General features: G+C 37.7%; 1 protein-coding gene across 6 annotated transcripts in view; it reads right to left on the bottom strand.

The window, feature by feature from the left end:
- LOC114875061 (dystrophin) overlaps window positions 1-21,140 on the bottom strand; it is a 351,419-nt gene that overhangs the window by 248,891 nt on the left and 81,388 nt on the right. For all 6 annotated transcript variants that reach the window (XM_029184958.2, XM_029184959.2, XM_029184956.2 and 3 more), the window contains one exon: window positions 9,890-9,995. In XM_029184958.2, coding sequence (XP_029040791.2) covers window positions 9,890-9,995 — 106 coding nt within the window. The remainder of the gene's footprint in view (window positions 1-9,889; window positions 9,996-21,140) is intronic.

The raw sequence follows: 21,140 nt of genomic DNA on the forward strand, positions 1-21,140 counted from the left end.
AATCGCATTTAGCTTTTAGACACGAGAAAGAAAATGAAGCACGCTTCGGTGAGCACCGAGGTCCTTGTTCTTACAACGTTCCCTTGCAGATATAAGGTAATTCTTGTTACTTTTGTTGCACTGCAGCTAGAGTGTTTGTGGACTACTTCTTTTGATGCAGGAAGAAGAAACTTTTCACTATAGTTTGTAAAGGTTTATTGTATTTATAGACTTTTGATGGAACTCGGTGCTGTGAAAAAAGTTACAAGCTTTTCTAAAGATTTTGGTTTGAAAAATTAAAGGAAACTGTCCTTTCGGACAACGTAATGGGAGATAAAGTGAAAAGTAAACTTATTTGTCTTTGACCTGGTGCTTTGGCTCTTTTTGAAGTACTTTTTAATTTAGATAAAATTAAAATTATAACAAAATTTTAATGTAGAATTTTGAGAAATCAAAGTCTGGTTATTGATGAATTGAAAAATATTAATCAAATATTATATAAATAAACACAGTGCTATGGTGAACGAGAAATGCCATACTTGATAAGCAATTACAGGGTAAATTAAAGTGAACCTTCGTTTGTACGAGAAACAGTTTGCTTGACATCCAATTAACTGGGCTCGCTGACCTGAATAAGAATACTGAAATTTTATTCTCGAATCCACTTATCCAAATCCGATCCTCTATCATTCGAACAAAAAATAATTGGTAATTATTCTAACCCGCTTATCCTTCGGCATGTTCAGATCAATAGAATCCTATTACAGTGTAATAACGCGGATTACTGTGATCATCTAACGATTAAAATAATGGAAAAAAAGAAGAAAAGAAAAGGCATTTAAAACAAGCAGCTAATTCAATTATTTAGTTACAAATCCACAAACTTTTTAGCAATAAAGTTCGTACAGCAAAATATTTTATTCGTTACTGCATTATTTCTTATTCGTTATTTAAATGTTGTAAATATTAATAAACACATTGTAAATTGTTTCATACAAATTACTTTAGAAAATGACATACCTTTGGCTGTCAAATAAATGAAATTTTAATGAATTGCTGCATAAACGAAGCTTAGCACAAAGTAATCAATTTAATTAGTTTAACAGCGCTTCCCAAAATGTGTCATTTCGTATGAACAGCTATCTATTATGTTTATTGCGTCCCTTTCACGGAGGAACTCATTACGGTCAATTCAAACGTGTCCAGTCTTTTCCAATCAACACGCGTTTATTTCAGAAGCATTTGCGAACCCCCTGGGCAACGTCACGAAGAAACTTTGAGGTCGTCCCGACAAAAGAAATTATCTTCCTTTGAATTTGTCTACTTTAGTCGTTAGTCCTAGTGGACGAAAAGAAGCAACAAAGAAACTTTTTAAAAATGACTTTCTTTTCCCACGGTTCTTTGCGATCAGATACTTCAATGTCTTTGAACCACCACCGCCACTGTTTATCGAGACCAGATTCTTATCGAAGCAATTAACTAATTGCCACAAAGAGAAATCTTGATGAAAGATAGTACCCTAAGGGACAATATGCGTCCCTGGGACTTTAATGATCGAGTCAATAGAAAATGAATAAAGTCAAGATGTTGGCAGTTCAACAAATACCATTCCAGAAAATTGAAACGAGAAAAATAGAAAATTAGAAAACTGAGAAATTGGAAAATTGGAAATTGAAAATCTCAAAGTTCTAAAGATGGCCTGGATTATTCCACTTCACCTTTCTATTATTTTTCTCCTTAATTACTACATAATTATTATGAAACTTGTTAACCTGATTACACGACTAACACTAAACATTTCACGTGTTGATTTCTGGTTTAACATTACAATTTTTATCTCACTGTTGCTCTACTTCTACCTTCTATTATTTTTCTTCTTCATTTTCACAAAAGTGTTATGAAACCTGTTACCTTAATTACTTACATAATTCAAAGCACCCTATGACTCAGTGTTACGTTTTACTTTAGGATCGTAATTATCGCCTCAATTTGCCTACACTGCTTCACTTCTCTCTTCTATTATTTTTCTTGTTAATTTCCATAAAAGTGTTATAAAAGCTGTTACCTTGCTTATTTAAATAATGCAATATTACCATTTTTATTTCAATTTGCTTTCGTTTACTTTTATTCCTTTACCACCTCTTAATTTCCTTCCCAACTTTCATAAAAATCTTATAGAACCTGTTATCTCGTTTACGAAAACGATTAAAACTCTCCTACGATTCGTGCTCCACGCCCATCAAACCTATAACAACTTTTCATCAGGTTTATAGCTAAGAAGCATCGTATCGCCGTATCACATTTCGTATTCCACTCAAATATTGCTTCCCGAAGGAAAGTTAAAAAAGTTTGCGAAAGCGAGAAACTTGCCACGAAGAAAGATTCACGATAGTCGAAGAAGGGATCAAGGTGAGCAAGCAAACATTCGTGGCCGACTATTTTTACACCCTGTTTCCTATTTTTCCTCGGGAGACAACTATGCGGGAAACATTGCGTTGGGGGTGGAAATTTCTGTTTGTTTTCGAACAATCCTTCAGACGAAAATCAAACAACCACAGCTATTCGTGGGAAGAATTGTTTATGCATCAGGAAAATTCCAACAATTTATTAGAGAAACAACAACTTTCTGCTGTGCTCACTTTACATGCTATATAAATGGAGAACGAATCTTAACACTTTTGGATACCCTGTTTGAGAACGAAGAAAATAAGTTTCAAATAACAATAAAAAATATTAGGTGCCTTTTTTTAACTTGACAAAATAATCGAAATAAAAATGACTTAAAAAAAGGTGGAACAGAAAGCAATAAAAGAATGGTAAATGTCGCATTGAACAGCATAAAATAATGTCTAAGGTGACATGATTTAGTCCTCTGAGGTAAACATGCTAGAGTAGAGCTGAACAGATGTCGAAGAATACGAGAAGGAAATCCGTGGATCCATATGTGAGCAGGAAAAGATGGAAAAAGAAGCCGGTAAATAAAATATATCGACACGCGGTCGTTCCCGCGTACCGAAAGCAAATTCCCCAGGAGTGTTTGCTCGACTGGCGTATCGAAGATTGCGTGTTTTGAATTATTAAACACGAATCTATGGGTGAACGTACAAAATCTCACCCCCGAATCCACCGCGATAAACGTGAACAATAAACTCTGTTGATTCTGGATGAAAATATTTGACTATGTCTTCGATAAACACAGAGAACTACCAAGAGGGGGTGAATTTCATATGGTCTGGCAAACGACAGACCTGAATCTTTAAACCATTCAATACTTAAGGCATGTATGCAAGTACACACATAACAAAATATTTTAACCCTTCTGATTTCAACCCTAACCCTTCTTCTCGGGGGTAATAGAAATTTTATTGGATATAAATTTTGTAAGTCAAAGTTTGATTATTTCTATCCAATACACAGAGAATAATTTTCATTTTAAATGTACCATAGCAAAAGAGATTTTGTAAATATTCTAAAATAAAAATATAGGTACACTTTGCATTTGAATACAACCCTAAAAATAAATCTTATTTCAGAATATTTTCAAATGTTTCATTAGTCAAAAATGACTCGAGTCTTTACACTAAATTGTCTTTTCACTCGTCCATGATTTTTCTCACCTTTCATTGCTCGTGAATAACACGAGCCACTGCTAACTGCCTACCACCATCGTTTCGTGTAATTAATACCGCGACCTCCACCAGCTGTATTTATCTCGTTAAACCGACAGGGATTCCTTCTTCCGGTCCCGAGACTTGAAACGCGACTTTTATCTCTGGTCGTCGAAAAGGAGATTCCGCGAACAATGTAGCCGAGAAGGCAAGACCACGAGGATGATACCCGGCTCCATAGAAGCTGCCGTGTGTGAGTCGTGGAACAGGGTATGTGTAAACGTCAGCCATGATTTATGACACGGGCAACCAACGAAACGGTTATGCCGGAATACCGGCCTCCGAAAATGAAAATGGCCGGATGACGCGTCCGTAAAATTGCTTCAGATGCAACCACCTCGTGACGAGAATATAGCAAGTGTATAGGCTCCTTTCAGATATCGCGAAAAAAACTCTGAAGAGCTCACAGGTGAGGTGCGGGGAAATATCAAATTTCCAAACTCACAAATTTGGAAAACTGGAAATATGGAAAATTGAAAATTTGGAAAATTGAAAAAGTAGAAATATCGAATTTTCCAGCTTTGATTCCTTTCGCCATCGAATCGATGGATGGTCATACATTCCCCGAGACAGGATACTCGACACGGAAGAAAAACACTTATCCGCCCTTCAAAGAACTGCATCCTCCAGCTTTTGTTCTACGAGATCAGGTAGACAGACGAGCGGAAAAGAAAGAGGGTAGGAAGGAAGCTGCCGCGACAAGCATAATGGGAAATCGTTGATGGAGACATTATGCTTCCTCCATTACACACGACGAGAGCGAAGCTGCTTAAGGGACGTTGGTGTTTGGGGAGATTGCTTTTTTTTTCTGTCTGAAAACACTCGCTTCCTCTGGGACGTCGTGTCGTTTCCTGCATGGTCGAAGTTGTATCACGGCATTAACAAGCTAATTGGATTTAAAAATACTGCTTCCCATGGTTACCGTTTCAACACGTTTCCCTTTCACCGTTCTCTGCTTCAAACTTTTCGCTAAACGTTCAGATAATTTGCAAGCAGAAGAAACCGACGTTGGATAATTAATCAAGTTCATTACGTTTCTCTAACAAGGTAATTTCACCAATTATAGAAATAAATGAAAATCTGAAACGAGAGAATATCAGAAGCCAAGGTGCATGCTTCTTCTTCGTGCGAGGGAAACACAGCTGCAAACTCTCCCATTAATTGACGTAATTAAGCAATTACGAGGGAACTTGAGCGGAAAGCGCGTCCTGATGCTCAAGTCGCAATAAGTTACCCGAAGTACGTACAATTTGGACGATATGTAACGCTCCTAAGTCGCCGTAGATTCGAGGTAATTGCGAAGTGGCGAGACGAGGATCGCCGTGGTCGAGAAACCGTGTAAGTTTTGTCTGGGAAAAGTAAGCTGCGAGAAATAAGCAAAGTAAAACAGAATTCGCGCCGAGAAAAGATAAACCGCAAGCGGCAAGTGGAAAATTTCAGATGAACCGAACTGGAAACTTGGAAACACTTTGATGTTTCATACAAGTTGGATGAATATTTTTATAAAATGCCTTTTGTTCGTTGTTTGAAGAAATAAAGATGGCTGGTTCAATTAAGAGAACAAGTGAAATAATAATCGCGAGTGACCATCCATGGTAAATACACGTATTTGCTCGAAATCAATGATTCTATATACATTATGTATTTACTTAATCAATACGCTTTCGCGGTTGGGTTTGATTCGCTAAAGGTGGCTTGTGTACAGTGTATTATTATCTTCATGAATTCGGAAGCAATTATATAAAAAGCAAAATGAATAATTTAGAAATTGTTCCACTATCGAAAATAAATTTCTAAAAATCTTTCATTTTAAAAATGATATTCGGAATTTTAATTAAAATTTTACTGTTATATGTATGTAATTAATATTGTAAGTATGACTGGTCGATATAAGACACGATGTTAATATAAATTTTAATTTATACTTTCAGCGAAAAATTCAAAGAATTAAATATTGTAAGCATCAGCAATATCTCATGCTAACATCAACAGACGTATTACATATTTCTTTTATGACGTTCTCCGATGTAATACAGAAAGTACCAAGGACTTCAAGATGATCGAAGCGTTCCACTCCGCAACTCGCCCAAATTGAATAACTCTTGGCACACGGAGCGAGTGGAATCCATCCAAAAGGCATCCCGGTTCATCGAATCCATTATGAAATACATCATCCACAATAAGAAAATGGCAAATTCCAAGTTTATCGCAACAGGTCACGTTTACCAAGCTTAATGATCCTTCATACAATTTTCTACAAAAATTCAATTAACCCTTCTTTGAATTATGAAAGCGACCCTAAAAATCTTTCAATTAAGCAAGCCTTAAAATATATTCCAAATTTAAATGTTGCAATATTCTAGGAAATTGTATATTTAAATAAATGTAACATCAACGTCAGGAACTAACGAAAAGATTCAGCAAAGCTTTAAGGGTGGAGAAACGATATCTACTGCGACTGTTGAAAGAGAATTTCGAAAAATCGTATTTCAAAGCTCTCTTTGATCGTTTCCTCTGACGGTTACGTAAGGGAAACTTTATCTGGAATTCTCATTCACGTGGCGAAGTTAAAAATTCGAAACTACTGCAGGCAAGCATGCATTCACTGCATAACGCGACAAGAATAGGCTGCATTATTGGCACGGTTTATCCCTAGAGGCTGCGTACACGTGTATCCGCACTCTGTCATGGTAGAAGCGTGACGAACACGCATAAACACATCTATCAGCTTTAAAGCGGCTTTTGGTATAATTCCTCGGATAGAATTTCGGCTGCTATAGTTCAGAATTGAGAAGATTGCTTTTCAAATGAATACAGATGTCAGTGACAATTGATTAGACATAACATTGATCCTAGAACTGTGGATACCATTTCTAGGATATTATTTATACAATCTTTTTTAATTTTCATTTCTTCTAAATTTTAGACTATCCTTTCGTATGATCATTTTGCACTATAATCTTTTTTTAATTTCACCTAATTACGATTTACCTAATTAATAATACGTAACAATCTAAATCACATCTGTCAGAAGCAGAACCAAGAGACATTGTCCCGTGCCTCATTACAGATCTCCGAAACAAACTTCTGAGCTTCGAACTTGTACTTTCTAAACCATCCTATCAGCAGAAGCAACGGACGTGTCCCAAAAGCCGCACAGAGGAATGCGGTGGAGGCTTCCGAACCAGCCTCGTCGTTCGCTACGTATTATCGTAAACCGGCAACGACGAGCTGTTACGTGCACGTAATTGTTATTAATATATCTGCTTCGTGGATGTACGTGTTTTGTGTTCGAACCACAGTCACGTAAAATCCGGTACGTGAATGCCTGAATTCCGGGAGCGAATCTAGTATAGCAAACTTACTTGCATTAGGCATTCATGTCCTGCGTTATTGATCCTCTTCGTTTCGTTAATCTTATCAATGATAATCAATGTTAAGTTCCTTAACAAGAGATTATTAACTGACTTATGCTCAAGAATTTTAGTCAACATAGATTGCAAAATTGTTAATTTTCGAATTGTAATTAATTTGTACTAGCTAATTCTGTAAAATGGTACTTAAATAAAACAATGGCTTCGGTAAATCGTCTATTCGAAGAAGGGTTAATCGAATATTTGTCAGTCCTTTGAAAAGAATCACCCCTTCAGTTAATCCAATGTCAAGATCCCCTGTTCCGACACCTTATCGAGCAGTTAATAAGAAATTTAATTAACGACACGGAAAGAATTTCATTTGACAAGCGGTAGTTTTGGGAACAATGCCGAAAGAGATAAAGTATTCGATTAAGCGACGTCAATCCCGTGGCACGCTCAAAGACAATGCGTGGAATTTCCTTCAAAGAAAGTTCCGCCCCGACAGCCACGTAACGTATCCAGACAGTTTTCCACCTTTTCCACCGTGCCTCCCCCGAGCTATTCGTCAGAAGTCACGGAAGTACCGGCGACGAATACGAAATCCGCCGGAAAGGAATCAATGCGAACGTGTATGCCAGCTAGTTGCATCTATCTACATACATCTTTAGGAAATAAACTGATACCGATGCGAGAAGAGCTGAACGACTACGTGGGGAGTAAAAGGACGCCAGCCAACCCTCGAGCATTAACTCACCCTGTACGTGCTTTTCAATACCGACTGGATGGGTAATTTAATGGTTTAAAAGAAGAGAAATGCTTATCTAAAAGACGGAAAGCTTGAATATTTCAAGCAGACCTTTAAAGTGTCGTTAGTGACTCCGTGTTGAGTACCTTGGATACAAACAACCCGATGTTTACTTCTCGTTATTTTCTGTTGATGGCTACTTTTTGAAATTCACTCAAATATTCGACGGACATATTTGAACCAACCAAATAAGGGATGCATTCGAACGATGCAACTGCATGTTGCACATGTTTCGTGCAGGTAATTAAAGCCTCCGAGAAAGCAGTAACACTTCACCTGAGACAGGTGCGCGTTTATCAGGGTCTGATAACGCGACTGTTATGAAAAATTTCCATAGAAGGGCCGAAACGCTGCCTTCGGGGGTAACAGAAGGGTAGCTGCCGTGCCGAGCCACTTCAGCTATGTTCAATCTTCAAGAGGCACGTGCACGCTAGCCAACACCAAAAAATAAACACAGACTTTCCATTCGGTCCAAAGTGACAAGCAGAGATTTCGAAATCGATAGGGAAGTGTTTTCCTTTTTCATTTAAGCTGAACAACTTTGAACTGCAGCTTGAAAATATTTTCATGGGATTGGAAATTGAAAAAAAACATGAAGTTTCATGAACGAAGCGTCGATGAGAATTTTTCGATTAATGGAACGCAGATTTTCGCGTATTAAGATGGACAGAACTGGTTGATAGGCTCTGTACGCGAAACCCTTTCGCCCCTGTTTCCCGCAGCGTGGGTGGCCGTGGAAAACAATGGCCGAAAGAATCGTCTGGCTATAATGCACGAGCCTAGTAGCAGACGGGACTGACAAGTACCGGCACGTTAATATAGAAGGAACAATGCGACATCGGAGGGAGAGAGAGCTTTCCAGGGCTCTTGAAACAATTAACGGCACCGCCGTTAATCTCTCCCTCGACCCTCTTCCATTGCGTCAAACTCCACCAGATTCGCGGGAATTTAAAAACTTTTCTGATCGATCGTATTACCACGATCGTTAGCTCAACTAATTTCGAACGGGTTAGTCCACCGGCACGCCAATTAGTGAAGAGTGTTGGGAAATATTCGGAAGATCAAAGAATGAACTTCACTCTTTCTTGTCTTGCCGTTGAGTATTGATTTTAGCTGCCTCTTAGACACCAAAATATAAACTGTATTGGCGCGTTTTTTTAAATTGTATAAATGTGTTTTTCATAATATTCGAAAGAGTTTCGCAGAAAAATATTTCTTTGAAAATAAAAGATTCTTAATGTTTCATGCACTTTGATTCAAAGAGATAAGACTTCCAATGACATTGTGAATCCTTTTGCACGCGATTCATTTGAATGTAAGAAACGATTCGAAAGAATAGTCTAAAGGAAGACACTTTGTATAATAAGTTGCTGTCTCCCGGAACAGATGGTTCAATTTATTACAGGCTTTGGTCGAGCAATCAAGGCCGATAATTAAACTTCTGAAATTTGCCGAAGCCCTGAAAAGTGCTTCGCAAGCGGAAGCGGTGCTCCGCTATCAATTACGACGACAAAAAGTTATTAAGGTCGTCGACTATCGATACGAACATCGATCGAGTACAGTGACTATTTTCTCATTATAATTTCCATCGTTTCACGGTTCAATATCATAGCTATGTGTCTTCTACTTCAAAATGACTAACAATTCGTTCATTAATTTAGTAACTGATTAAATGACGAAATTAATATTCGATTAGATTCTAAGATTCCTCGACCACGCCAATAAATTTCGTGACATATAAATATCAGAACAGATTTATCGTTCAATTAGAGTAGTTGATCTATTTGTTGCAATTCAGAATCTACGACTGTACATTAAAAATTTGAAAGAAACGTTTATGCAGTCTTTTTTATTAAGCCTTAAGCTTTAATTTGATATATCGTAAGTGCTATTGTGTAATACTTTTCTGTCATGAAATTATATCAGACTTTACATGTTCAAAAAATTGCAATTTGATATACAACAATATAATGCTATTTTGATATCATACTATTTGATACTGCTCAAATTGAACGTATTGCACAATAAAACGCAACAGAACATAAAATATATTTATACAAGAAAAAATAAACCAGACTTACCTTTACCGTGCACCTGCTGTCTGTTCGTATCCGCTCGAAGCGCCTCCGCTGTGTGGACCAACTCGTCCAACTGCGGCTTTTTCTGTCCCAGCTCTCGTAGGACATCCTGTACAATTCAGACATATAAAGGATTAAAGTAATGGTGAAAATCAATACGAGTCGAAGAGAAAAATAAATTAATGAAGAAGCGATATTTTTTATTTGGAAAATAATATTGAACGCAGAGTTTACTTTAAAGAAAAACAATTTGCGAACTTAACTAACCGCCTGGGCTCACTAAAAAATAAAAGGAAAAGGAAGAGTTTGAAGCACATCTCGACGCATAACGAGTACTAATAAATTCTAAAGTACGAAATTCAGCGATACTTTAACACTCCCACTAATTGAGCGCTTTCTAAATGTCAATCTATTCCCTTTGTTATTTCAAACAAGTCTTTTGCACATAATGCACAACACAATTGAAATTTCCATTGATAATAATTTTTACCATCAAATTTAATAATTAATGTCGCGTTAATTTTACCTTCTGACATTTCTAAACTCCAACAGCACACTGCGTACGACGCGAAAAAACTTGACGCGTCTTCACAAAGGTTATGGTAAACACGTGGCGAGAATTCGTCAACTGAAAACTGTCTCTTCGTTACTTCACGTATACGAAAAACCCTTTTTTCAAAGAAGAGAAACACTGGGCACATAACTTATTTGAAAAATAATATTGAACACAGAGTTTACTTTAAAGAAAAACAAAAAGCTTTATTCGCGCGTTTATGATCAACGGCTGCCATTTGCAAACTTAACTAACCGTCGCGCCTCACTAAACAACAAAAGGGAAAGGAAGTGTTTGAAGCGCCACATGTCGACGCATAACGAGTACTAATAAATTCTAAAGCGCGAAATTCAGTAGTAAAACATTTTTAATGAAAGCAAAATTTAGAAACGCTAAATAAAATTATTTTAAACTCTATTAATTTTCTATATATGAAATCCTTGTGGATAATAAGGTACCTAATTCTAGTTTATAAAATTTAGATTATTTATTAAAAATGATTGCATTATTTTCGAGTGGAATATGAATAACTAAAATTTTCTGCGAATTAAATATGAAGTTAGGGAACAGTATCGTTGTCAGTTTCATTTGAACGAAGCAATTTGCTTTTATTCGAGGACAAAAGGGAGATATTTAAGAGGCTCTGCGTAGCGTAAACGCTTCCATCAAATGTTCTACGAAAGCCTCGGGTCGATCACCTGTTTCTGGCCTTCTAGTTGTAGCTGCTTTCTGGTATACAGGCCTATCGATCGGTGCTAGGTATTCCAGAAACCGAGCTACCATTTTCGCAGCCCATTGTTACAAATACTGGGCTTGCTTTTTGAAAACCTCATTAGCATATTACGAACGGAAACTGTATTATTATACGTCACTGTCACCCGCATATAATTATGAAACGCAATAAAATCGCGCGAAACGACGACTAATTAAAAGTTCCAGCTTTATAATTTGTAGAAAGTACAAATGTAAACTGAATCGCTAACACAGTTGTCGCAATAAACATCAGAGAATTTTGTAAGAGGACAGTGATATTTTTAAATGAAAATCCAAACTCTCAAATTTATTTTCAAGCAAAATGAAAGCATTGTTTCTATGAAGCAATTATCATTTTCAGTATCACAAAGTAAATTTCTCAAATCCATTGTGTTAATTTAATTTAATTCACGAAATATGTCTCCAAAATTTCGAATAACTCATTTTCCTATTCTTTTATCCCGTCAACAAAGATCTCATCTCCCACGTATAAACACAACGATCACATTCAGTGCCCTATAAAAATCATATCCCATTCTCCTCGTATCGCAGAGCTGAGAAAATGTTTGTCGATCCGGAGATTCCAAGAGGATTACGAAAACAATAACCGTGTTAAGTCTCTCTAATCTGCAAAGGGGTCCGAGATAAAAGGACATTGAACGAGTGGGCTTCTTCTCCACTGAATCCTAATCCCATTCTCAACTAACGATCAAATTCATTTCCCTATGGTCGACTAACCGTGAAACCTTCTCCTCCAACTGATTTCCTTTAATACCATTACATTCCGGATAACTGTGAACCACCCTATTGAGAGGGAAAAAAATTCTTATCGAATCGATCGTCAAAATACACCTTATAATTCAATTAATTCCTTCAGCAACGAAGAAACTGTTTAAACGACAAGATCGATACATGGAACATCATAATGGCCTTCGAGGAAGAGGCTTTTTATTAGCGAACAGCTTCATTCAATTTCGTTCGATGCTGAGAACTCGTCCTTTGGTACTTGAGTATCGTAGAATTAGCCAGATCGGGATCCAGTCTGGCCAGATTACTTCTCGCTAATCTAGTTAATCCACTTTTCTTCTTTTTCTTGCGAGATCCTATCCGGTGTAATTTGGTCACCTTTAACAAGTTGATTGTCGCAGTGAAAATTACATGGATCACTGCGATAATTATCAGTGACCGACGGTAGGAATTTCAAAAGTAATTAAATACTTAACGCAATCCTTATCTCGTGGACGTGATTTGTACGATTTGACATTATTCAAATTGATATCACTAGTAATCTCTCATCCACTTGTTTCTGTTTTCCATGTTTCGATGAAAATTTAAATATTTTTAAGGAAATTCTAACGGTGATCTTCCACTTTCAATCTCGCGTCGTACTGATACATAAAAACGAAGTTATTTATAAGCTTCTCTCATAATCGATCGTGTGTTACTTCCGTGTCACCGACGGCCTGGAAAACTGACAGTATATGCATGCCAGCTCAGGAAAACTCGACGTGGTGAGGCACGAAAATACGAGGAGACCAGGACGTTCAATGTAACGTACGGTAATGCATCGTGTCGTTGTGCAAACGCGAAGTTGAAGACGAGCATTCCGCGTGGACACGAGATAATGAAGGCTTCGTCACGCGTGAAACGAACCTCGCTAATGCCGTGAAAATGGCACACGATTTATGCAACCGGAGACATAAAGAGCAGGATTTTATGCGAAAGCGCCTCGTTTTCGTTGCCACGCGACGTTCGATAATGATTTCGAATATCCGATTATTCCGCGTTCATTGTACCATGTAATTGCATATTTTATCAAAATGAGTAATTTGCAAAAATTGCATAATGAATGATTAATTACTAATAAGTTCATCATTCGTACCATAAGTACATAAACGCCCGTTAAAATTTGGTAAAAATCTAGAAAAATGATTAATACCACTAATATTATTCAATGATAAGAAGAAAAATATAACAAAACTATCGAGAAATATCAAACACTGAATTAGGAGGAGCAGATATCAAGATGTCAACCAACTGTTACACCTGTTACAATTCTATCCTCTTTACACACACCCCATATCCTTGGATACTTCTCCGGACAAAAGAGATCCCGATGCCGTTGAATCGAAAGGGTAACCATAGAATAGGAAACGTTAACCGAACACTACGCTCCAATTCGTTCAGAAGGGAGAAGCCAATAGGCTGTCGCATTCCCGACGGTAACCAATGGAAAACCCGTAGGATCAGATCCAGTGAAACAGGAGCCACGGGAATTTCAATAGATACCCGGAACATTCTGAATGTTCACGCTGGAAAAGCGATATCCAGAACGTTTCGTGTCGCGTCCATTTTAATCCGCTCAGTCAACGTACGTTATATTCACTGTTCAGTCTCATTTTATTTTTTTTTCCGTCCACTTCCGTTTTCCAGCTGATACAGAGAGCAAATATAAAACAAGTATAATCTTAACTGACATTCGTAAAAATAAAAAGGACTGTTTTATAATCTCTCTCTGAAAGCTACAACGGTTCAGACTTCATGAAAGAACCGTCGTTTATCCTTGACACGATTTGCTCCTTCCCTGTAGCATTATCGCGCCATTAGACTACTGAAAAGTCAGCAGAGATTCAGACGCACGCGTAATTGCACTCCTCCCGGATGCAACGCGTGTGCATGCTGTTTCAGATAAGTCGAGAGTAATTAACGCGCGGTAGCGCCGCGAGTAAATCATAGGAAATTCCGTTTTCAAACGATAATGCGACTCAATGCCTGGATAAAGCGCAAACAATCGCAAGATTACGCTTGACGAACAACCGGGAAGCATGTTTTCGGCTTATCACACTGTGTAGCTACTTAATATCTAATTACGAAATCTCTGTTAGAACAAGCTAACGTAAGCTCGCTTTACCGTACGTGGACTTAATTAAATTCCATGGTATATTATTATTTAGATTTAGAGAATAAATCAGGGCGGTTTGCCGAGAATATCCGGGACATCCTGTACGAGATGATACCTATTATCATTTTAGTACGTTGATAACAAATTCTCTCGAACGAACAACTTCTAAAACAAAGTGGATCGACGTTATTTGCCGATTAAGGAAAATAAATAAAAGGAGCTTTAAGAAGAAGGAACGATCAACTAACGATCCTCTCGCCGGAAACTGAAGTTCCGCTCGAATAATCGCGTTGGCCAAAGCACGTTGGGTAGATCGCGTCTTCTTCTCGAATTCAATTAAAAGGTAATTGGGAAGAAAGGTATACCGTGTTATCACGAAAGCACTGTACACGTTGATTCTTCTCGCAAAAGAATGCGCTCCGAACGAACCGGAAGATAAATTGCCGGTTAAAGTCAGCCTCGTTGCGCGGCACGAATAACTTTTCCAACTATGAAATATTCCCTCATAAGCGACACGACGCGTCTTACCCTCCCTAACCCCCCCGTAATACCGTTCATTACCAAGGGGTGGCAGAGGGTAATCGTTGCAAAGTATGGAAACTTACTCGATCAGCTCATGCATTATTCAATACGTCCCTCTTGGAAATGTACATACAGTGTTCCCTGATTTCTTATACCGGCTCCGTGTGCTGAGAGCGCGATGACGTTCTTCCTACACGGTGAAAAATGTTGGTAGACAGTGTTTGACGGAACAACATTTGTCCGTGACTAGTGATAACGAGGAGGAGAACTCTTGAATCTTATCGAAAGAGAAAACGAGAACGAACCGAGGTGTTGAATGAACGGCAGACGCGTCGATTTAATTGTACGGCTGTTCCACTGAATGAAGGATAACGCTGGACGGAAGCCAATTCCTCTGGCAAATGTAAAATGGAAACTTGTCTCGTTACGAGAAATTTGTTAACGTGTTGAATACTGTGGGAGTGGACATATGCAGTAATTAAAATGATGTATATCTTATGAATTATTAATTTTTTAATTAAACTTGTAATCAACAAACGAAGTATCCAGGGAAGAAACAAGACCGAGGGAAGAGAGCCTTGATAAGGGTGCATGATACGAGTGTAATCAATTACTGATTATAGATGTAAATTTATTGAATATAAATTAGCCTATGACTGTAACAGACTGAATTCCCCAAGTTAGTCATTTTCAAAGGACTTCATGAATCTTCATAGCTCGAAACAGAGTTTCCAGAATCAGAGTCTGATAAATGACATTACTGCTGGCTACGTGTAACCATGTCGCTGAAAATTGAAATAGAGACGTCCACAGGACATTTCCTGTTACGAATTATGCGAGTTCCACGAGCATCATTCTCAGGCAACGTCAGTCATTTATCATGTATGACTATCATTTTTAATATCAAATAATCTGAACGAGACACTATTAGCTATGGGTGTAATATTACATTTTTTATCAAATAAAATTAATTCTGTTATGTCTTTTGTAAAGACATTAAAATTGTGTAAGGTATAAAAGAAGAAGTCGCACAATCTCTTTACAGTAACTTTATGGCGTTCTTCGAATAAAATCATACGAAACGATCACGAAAAGCACTCGATACACACAGCACGGAGGTCGCTTGGCCATAACTCATGGAAAGTCGACAAAATAAAATGACACATCACAAATTTTCGTGGATAGGAATATAATTCACAAGACTGTCTTGGCCAGCTATAAATGATCATTGCGTTCCAAGTTATTTATGACTCCAACGTGGTCGTACCGTGGAAATCCAGATGATCGTTAAAAACCCAAATCGAACATATTTCCTACATTTTTTCTCTTATATTTCTCTATCATTTCGAACACTGTCTGCCATCGAAGATTTAGATTAATCTATCTTTGAATTAGCATATAAATTTTTAGTAATAAAGAAACTTTTAAAATAGTATTCCAATGCATCAAGAATGAACACAGATCTATAATAAAAAATATTTAAAAACGAATTGAATGCCAGCCGAAAAAATTAACGTGGTCTGAAGAGAAGGTAGCACGATTCCTAAGCTCATTTCTATCGCCGTTTCTCCCTAGCGGAACTAACGATCGTAAGGTTGCGAGGGTAACGAGACTGGCTCGAGACTTGGCATAAGAAAGTTGCATCACGCGATTCGCGCTTGCGAAAAAGCAAAGCGTGTTGCTTTCACGCTGAGCGACAAGAACGAGCTGGCGAAGCAAAGAAAAGGAAGGACGAGAAAGGAACGCGTAAGGGTAGGAAGAAAGAGAAATTACAGCGTAACAAAGGATATTCTCCTAACCCAGAACTAACGTGTTCTAGCACGTGGAGAAAAAAGGTGGAACGGTATAACCAGGCTGGTTTTTTGGTAAGAAGATTTCCACTGACGTCGTTAATTTCCTTTTCTATTTGCCGGGATGGACGGTCGCTAAGAAACGTCGAAGGGCGGTCGGGAAAACGGTGTTATTACATTGAGGTAAAGAAACGAACAAACCCGAAGAAAAAAAAAAACGAAATTATCGGACAACGTGAGCGTAACCGAGGGATTTATCCCGCAAGAAGACGAGTACCAACACCAGCAACGTGTTCCTTCTTCAACAACGTTCCCACGAAATTAGTTTTGCGACCATCAAAGGGGAAGTTCCTGATGGTCTTTGACTCGATTCGTCTTAAAATGACACCATCTTCGCTCGAGCACGAAAGATTACCAGAGTCTAGTCGATCTTCGGGAAATTAGGAACAACCGGGTTGAACGAATTATCAAGAAACGATGAGGGAAGCTATAAAGGAGAGACAACCTTACATGGGAAACGTTTTATGGGGATGATGAGAAAGACTTCTCGACGTTTCACGTGTACGAGGGAGGTATCTTCAGCAATATTGCGTATCAGCTTGTATCGTCTTCGAGTTTCACTTTAATATCTTGGCAGGAATAGGGGATTCTTCTTTCTGCTGATAGAGTTACATTGTTAATTGAAGTTTTTTATTGCCAATTTCATTCGAGTCTACTGAACACAAAAATATCGAATAAAATCTTCCCTGAAGAAGCTTACTTTGTGAGAAAATTAAATTTGAATTGATGTATAAAAATTATTAAATCAATACCTAGTATCTACTATTAATTAGACAAATATTAAAGTATTCAACAAAATTACTTTCAATTAATTAAGATCTGCTTAACCCAATATGAAACCATACTCATTGAACATCGTAACTCTCAGAAAGCAACGTCCCAAAATGTGTTGCAATTTCTACGATTATTTAATTACATTAATTCGGCTAAACGCGTAGGAGTATCGCGGCGAGAGAAAATCGTAGAAAACATCAGCTTTGCGAGTCGCCGGTTAATATTAAGCCCCGTAATTTTCTTCTTTCTTTTTGCCCGTTTGTCGCTGCAAGCAGTCCTGTGCAAGCAATAAATTCCTGTTTCCGGCAGGGTCATTAAGCCCGTTAAACGCAAGCAAATATTACTGTACGAGGCGACGCGGTTTCGTTTCGTACCGACTCGGTCTTTTACAAAGCGGCTCCGTTTCGATGTTCTTCTTCCGTACGCGAGTACTTACGTTGAATCGAAGCTGCAATGTACTAGTGTACCCCGAGGAGGTGCTCGCTTGTGGTTCCTTTCGATCCATCGTACACGGAATCCCCTGTTGCGACTTAAACGCGTTCCTGTTTCTCGTTCACCATAGAAGACAGGACTATTTCTTCCTACGCACACTACACATCGGGTCCATGACCGAAGAAGGATATTTATGTAACATCCTTCGTAACTCAAACTTGAGCTCGCTTTTCTAACAAGAAGACGTGGGTTTCGTACTTTCACGTATATTCGCGGATGCAGGTGGAAAGTAAAATGTACACACAATGTTATCCTTGTAAACCAGGATCAGACGGAGGAAACAAAATTGAAAGAAATGTTGGAACGTCAGGTTAAATTTTAGTACATTGATGGACGTGTTTTCCTACCCTGGTATAATAAAGTAAATAATAATAGAAATGAGAAATGTTAGAGAATTATAATGAAATTATGGGAAAATAGAGATAGATGCTGAATATACGCAAAGAAAAAATTCCCTACCAAGAGGGGAATTGGAAATGACGAGATGTCAAACCGGTGACTGTCAACCTGTCAAACTGTGTAGGCCTCCGCAGAACGGGTCGAGGTGACGAATAATGCGGACCGCCGCAATGTCAAAACTCGTAAATGAGCAGTGACAAGACGAGCGTAGAGGGATGCAAAATACCGGATATTGGAGGGATATCTGCTCCCCATAACAATATAACTGAGAATAAACTTGTAATGAACGCAAAGTATTAACCCTTTCCAGACAACCTACTCATTAGCTGAATATTGCAAAGTGCAAAGTATTTTTTATTTTAATTGAGTTATGTAGCTTGTAAGTGATAAGCAGGTACTTTATATTAAGATCATTAATAAAGAATTTATCTACTCATTTTTATCGTAACAAGGAAGAAGGATTAATCAGGCGAATAACATTCTATTAATTAAATAATGTAATTCAATGATATTTAAACGTTATTCGCGATTAATTATATCAGCGAAATTGTTCACATAATCGTTCCATCATTATTTCATGCTCCAATGCTTGTTAAAAGGTATCGGAATCAGAAGCATTTATTTCCAGCTGTTAAATAATTTCAATAAAAATGTTAATATCATGTTTATCCGACGTATCTTTTATAATAAAGAGAGAAATATATAGAAATGAAGAGCAGCAACGAATAATTCAAACAATCGTTAAACCAATATTTACTCGAGCGTTTTATTCAGAATAAACCAACGAACAATCATTTATTTATTTTAATACCACGAAAAAACAACCTGTACTTTGTCATTTAAATACGAGTCGATTAATCTTCAAATTCAGGCGTCCAATTAAAAAAGAAACAGTAGGTATTATATAACCCTGCTCGCAATTACACACACGGACAAACACGATCAAACCGGCAACCCGCAATCCTTTTATTCCGTCCAAATAGCCAGACGCGTGACTCGTTTTACTCCATCTTTTCAACGGGCCGAAGAGGAAAGAAGAAAACGAAGAACAGAAGAGGCTGAAGAGGATAGAAGGCGAGCAGCCAGGGTAGTATCGATTTTCGTTTCGTTTGCTATTTCACCGGCGAAATTTCATTGGCGCCCTCTCGTCAAAATCACATTATCGAATTTACGGCTTGATAGCTAAGTTACACCATTCACCGTTGTTCCCTTACCCGTGAGCCGCGGCTATATACCAAGGTGCACAGATTCGTTAGCGATTTCCAAATTAGCACGCGAACTTCGCTTTCCCATACACGCCACGCGAACTTCTCATTAATCGGACCTAACGAACCCCACGAATACAGCCGTTCTTGTTTTCACTTCCTTCTTTCATGTGGATACTGTTCATTTTACAGAGAGAACGTGCGTGGAAGAAAAATCAATCGACGTGCTACTTTGACCCATTAACATCGAAACTTGGTCATTCGATACAACTTGCTATGCCTTTTATAAAAATAAATTACCTTGAAAGTAATACAATTTTAACTTCTGAAAATGAATGGATTAATGATCCTGAAAAATGACTGATCGTTAAAACAAAATGCTAATTTAATAGTTCACATTGTGCTTATTTTCAGCAAAAACTACCCCTTGTAGTCGACTATTTTTGAAAAAGGTCTGAATATTAAATAGAATGCAAATTTGATGCTACTTTATGCAAAAACTATCCCAGTGGCTGACTATTTTTTGAAAAGAGCTGAATGTTTAATAGGATGCTAATAAAGAGTTGAACTTTACAGCGGAAGTAATCCCTGTGGCTGACTATTTTTCAGGAAAATTATTTTCGGATAAGGAACAGAATTTTGCGACGAAAAGTTCAATCACTGTTGTCGAGAAATAAATGTTTTTACTTTTGGTAACGAACCAACACTGTCTGAAGAATAAGTGGGTTGTAAACGTGAACGATGTCCGGGAACACGGGAAATAATTCACACCGTAAAAGCATCGATAAAGTGGATGAAGCAAAAGGAAATCGTAACGTACGGTTGGTCAACGAATAATTAAAATTTGACTGATTAATAAAACATCGTCGAGTGATTTTCAAGCACGCGTATTTCGACGGAAGCTCGTCGAGAAACTGACTGAAATTCACAGCTTCATGGGCATCGCGGTAGCTAGGGAACGGTATGATATATATCTCTCCTCGATCCTATGGGGTATAAAGCCTACGGGGTACGGAATTCGCGCAGCAGAGGGTGCCGTTTAGTAAACGCTTTGAACCATCTTCAAACGTTCTCGACACACGTGAAAACAATTTCAAACTTTTAATACGATTTCCTATTTTGAAACAATAGCCATAGATTCGACGAAACATAGAATTTAGATTTAGTTTGAGTTGCGTATTAAACAATGCGTTAACAAATTTGCTTAAAATATTGTAAGTTGATATTATAGAAAAACTGATACCAAGATTTAATTTGCAAAATACTAATTATAAATTTTGGTTCAATTGTTGGATGTAAGTTTGAATCTGTCACTGATACAATATCTAATCGGAGACCAAAGAGACCGACAAAGGAGATGAGCACTGCGCACACGCGATTCACCCCTCTGCTCTAATTACCAAATGCTAAGATCGACGAGCATTTTCACCCTAAGAAAATCGCTCTGACAATTACAAACGTACAAAGCTGTCTCACTAATATATTCGCGAGTAATTACATTAATTGCCTTACCTTAATTCTCTGCATATTCGGTGGAAAGAATTAATATTGTAAATTTTCATAATTAATTTTATTTCCTCGACATTTCACTTTCTATGAAATTATTTATTAACCCTTGCACAGTGAATGATAGGTGAAGACAATACACGTATGAAAGTTTTATCTTATATCAATTTATGAACAACGAATAAATAATGCAGCAAAGCATCGTCAAATTTAATTCACCATGATCCATGGGGTCGGGGATAAAGAGGAAAATAAAAGAATGCCAGATACAAGCAGTCTAAATGCGTTGAATAATGCA

This window comes from Osmia bicornis, chromosome 13 (genome assembly GCF_907164935.1).
Source record: "Osmia bicornis bicornis chromosome 13, iOsmBic2.1, whole genome shotgun sequence".
Lineage (NCBI taxonomy): Eukaryota > Metazoa > Arthropoda > Insecta > Hymenoptera > Megachilidae > Osmia > Osmia bicornis.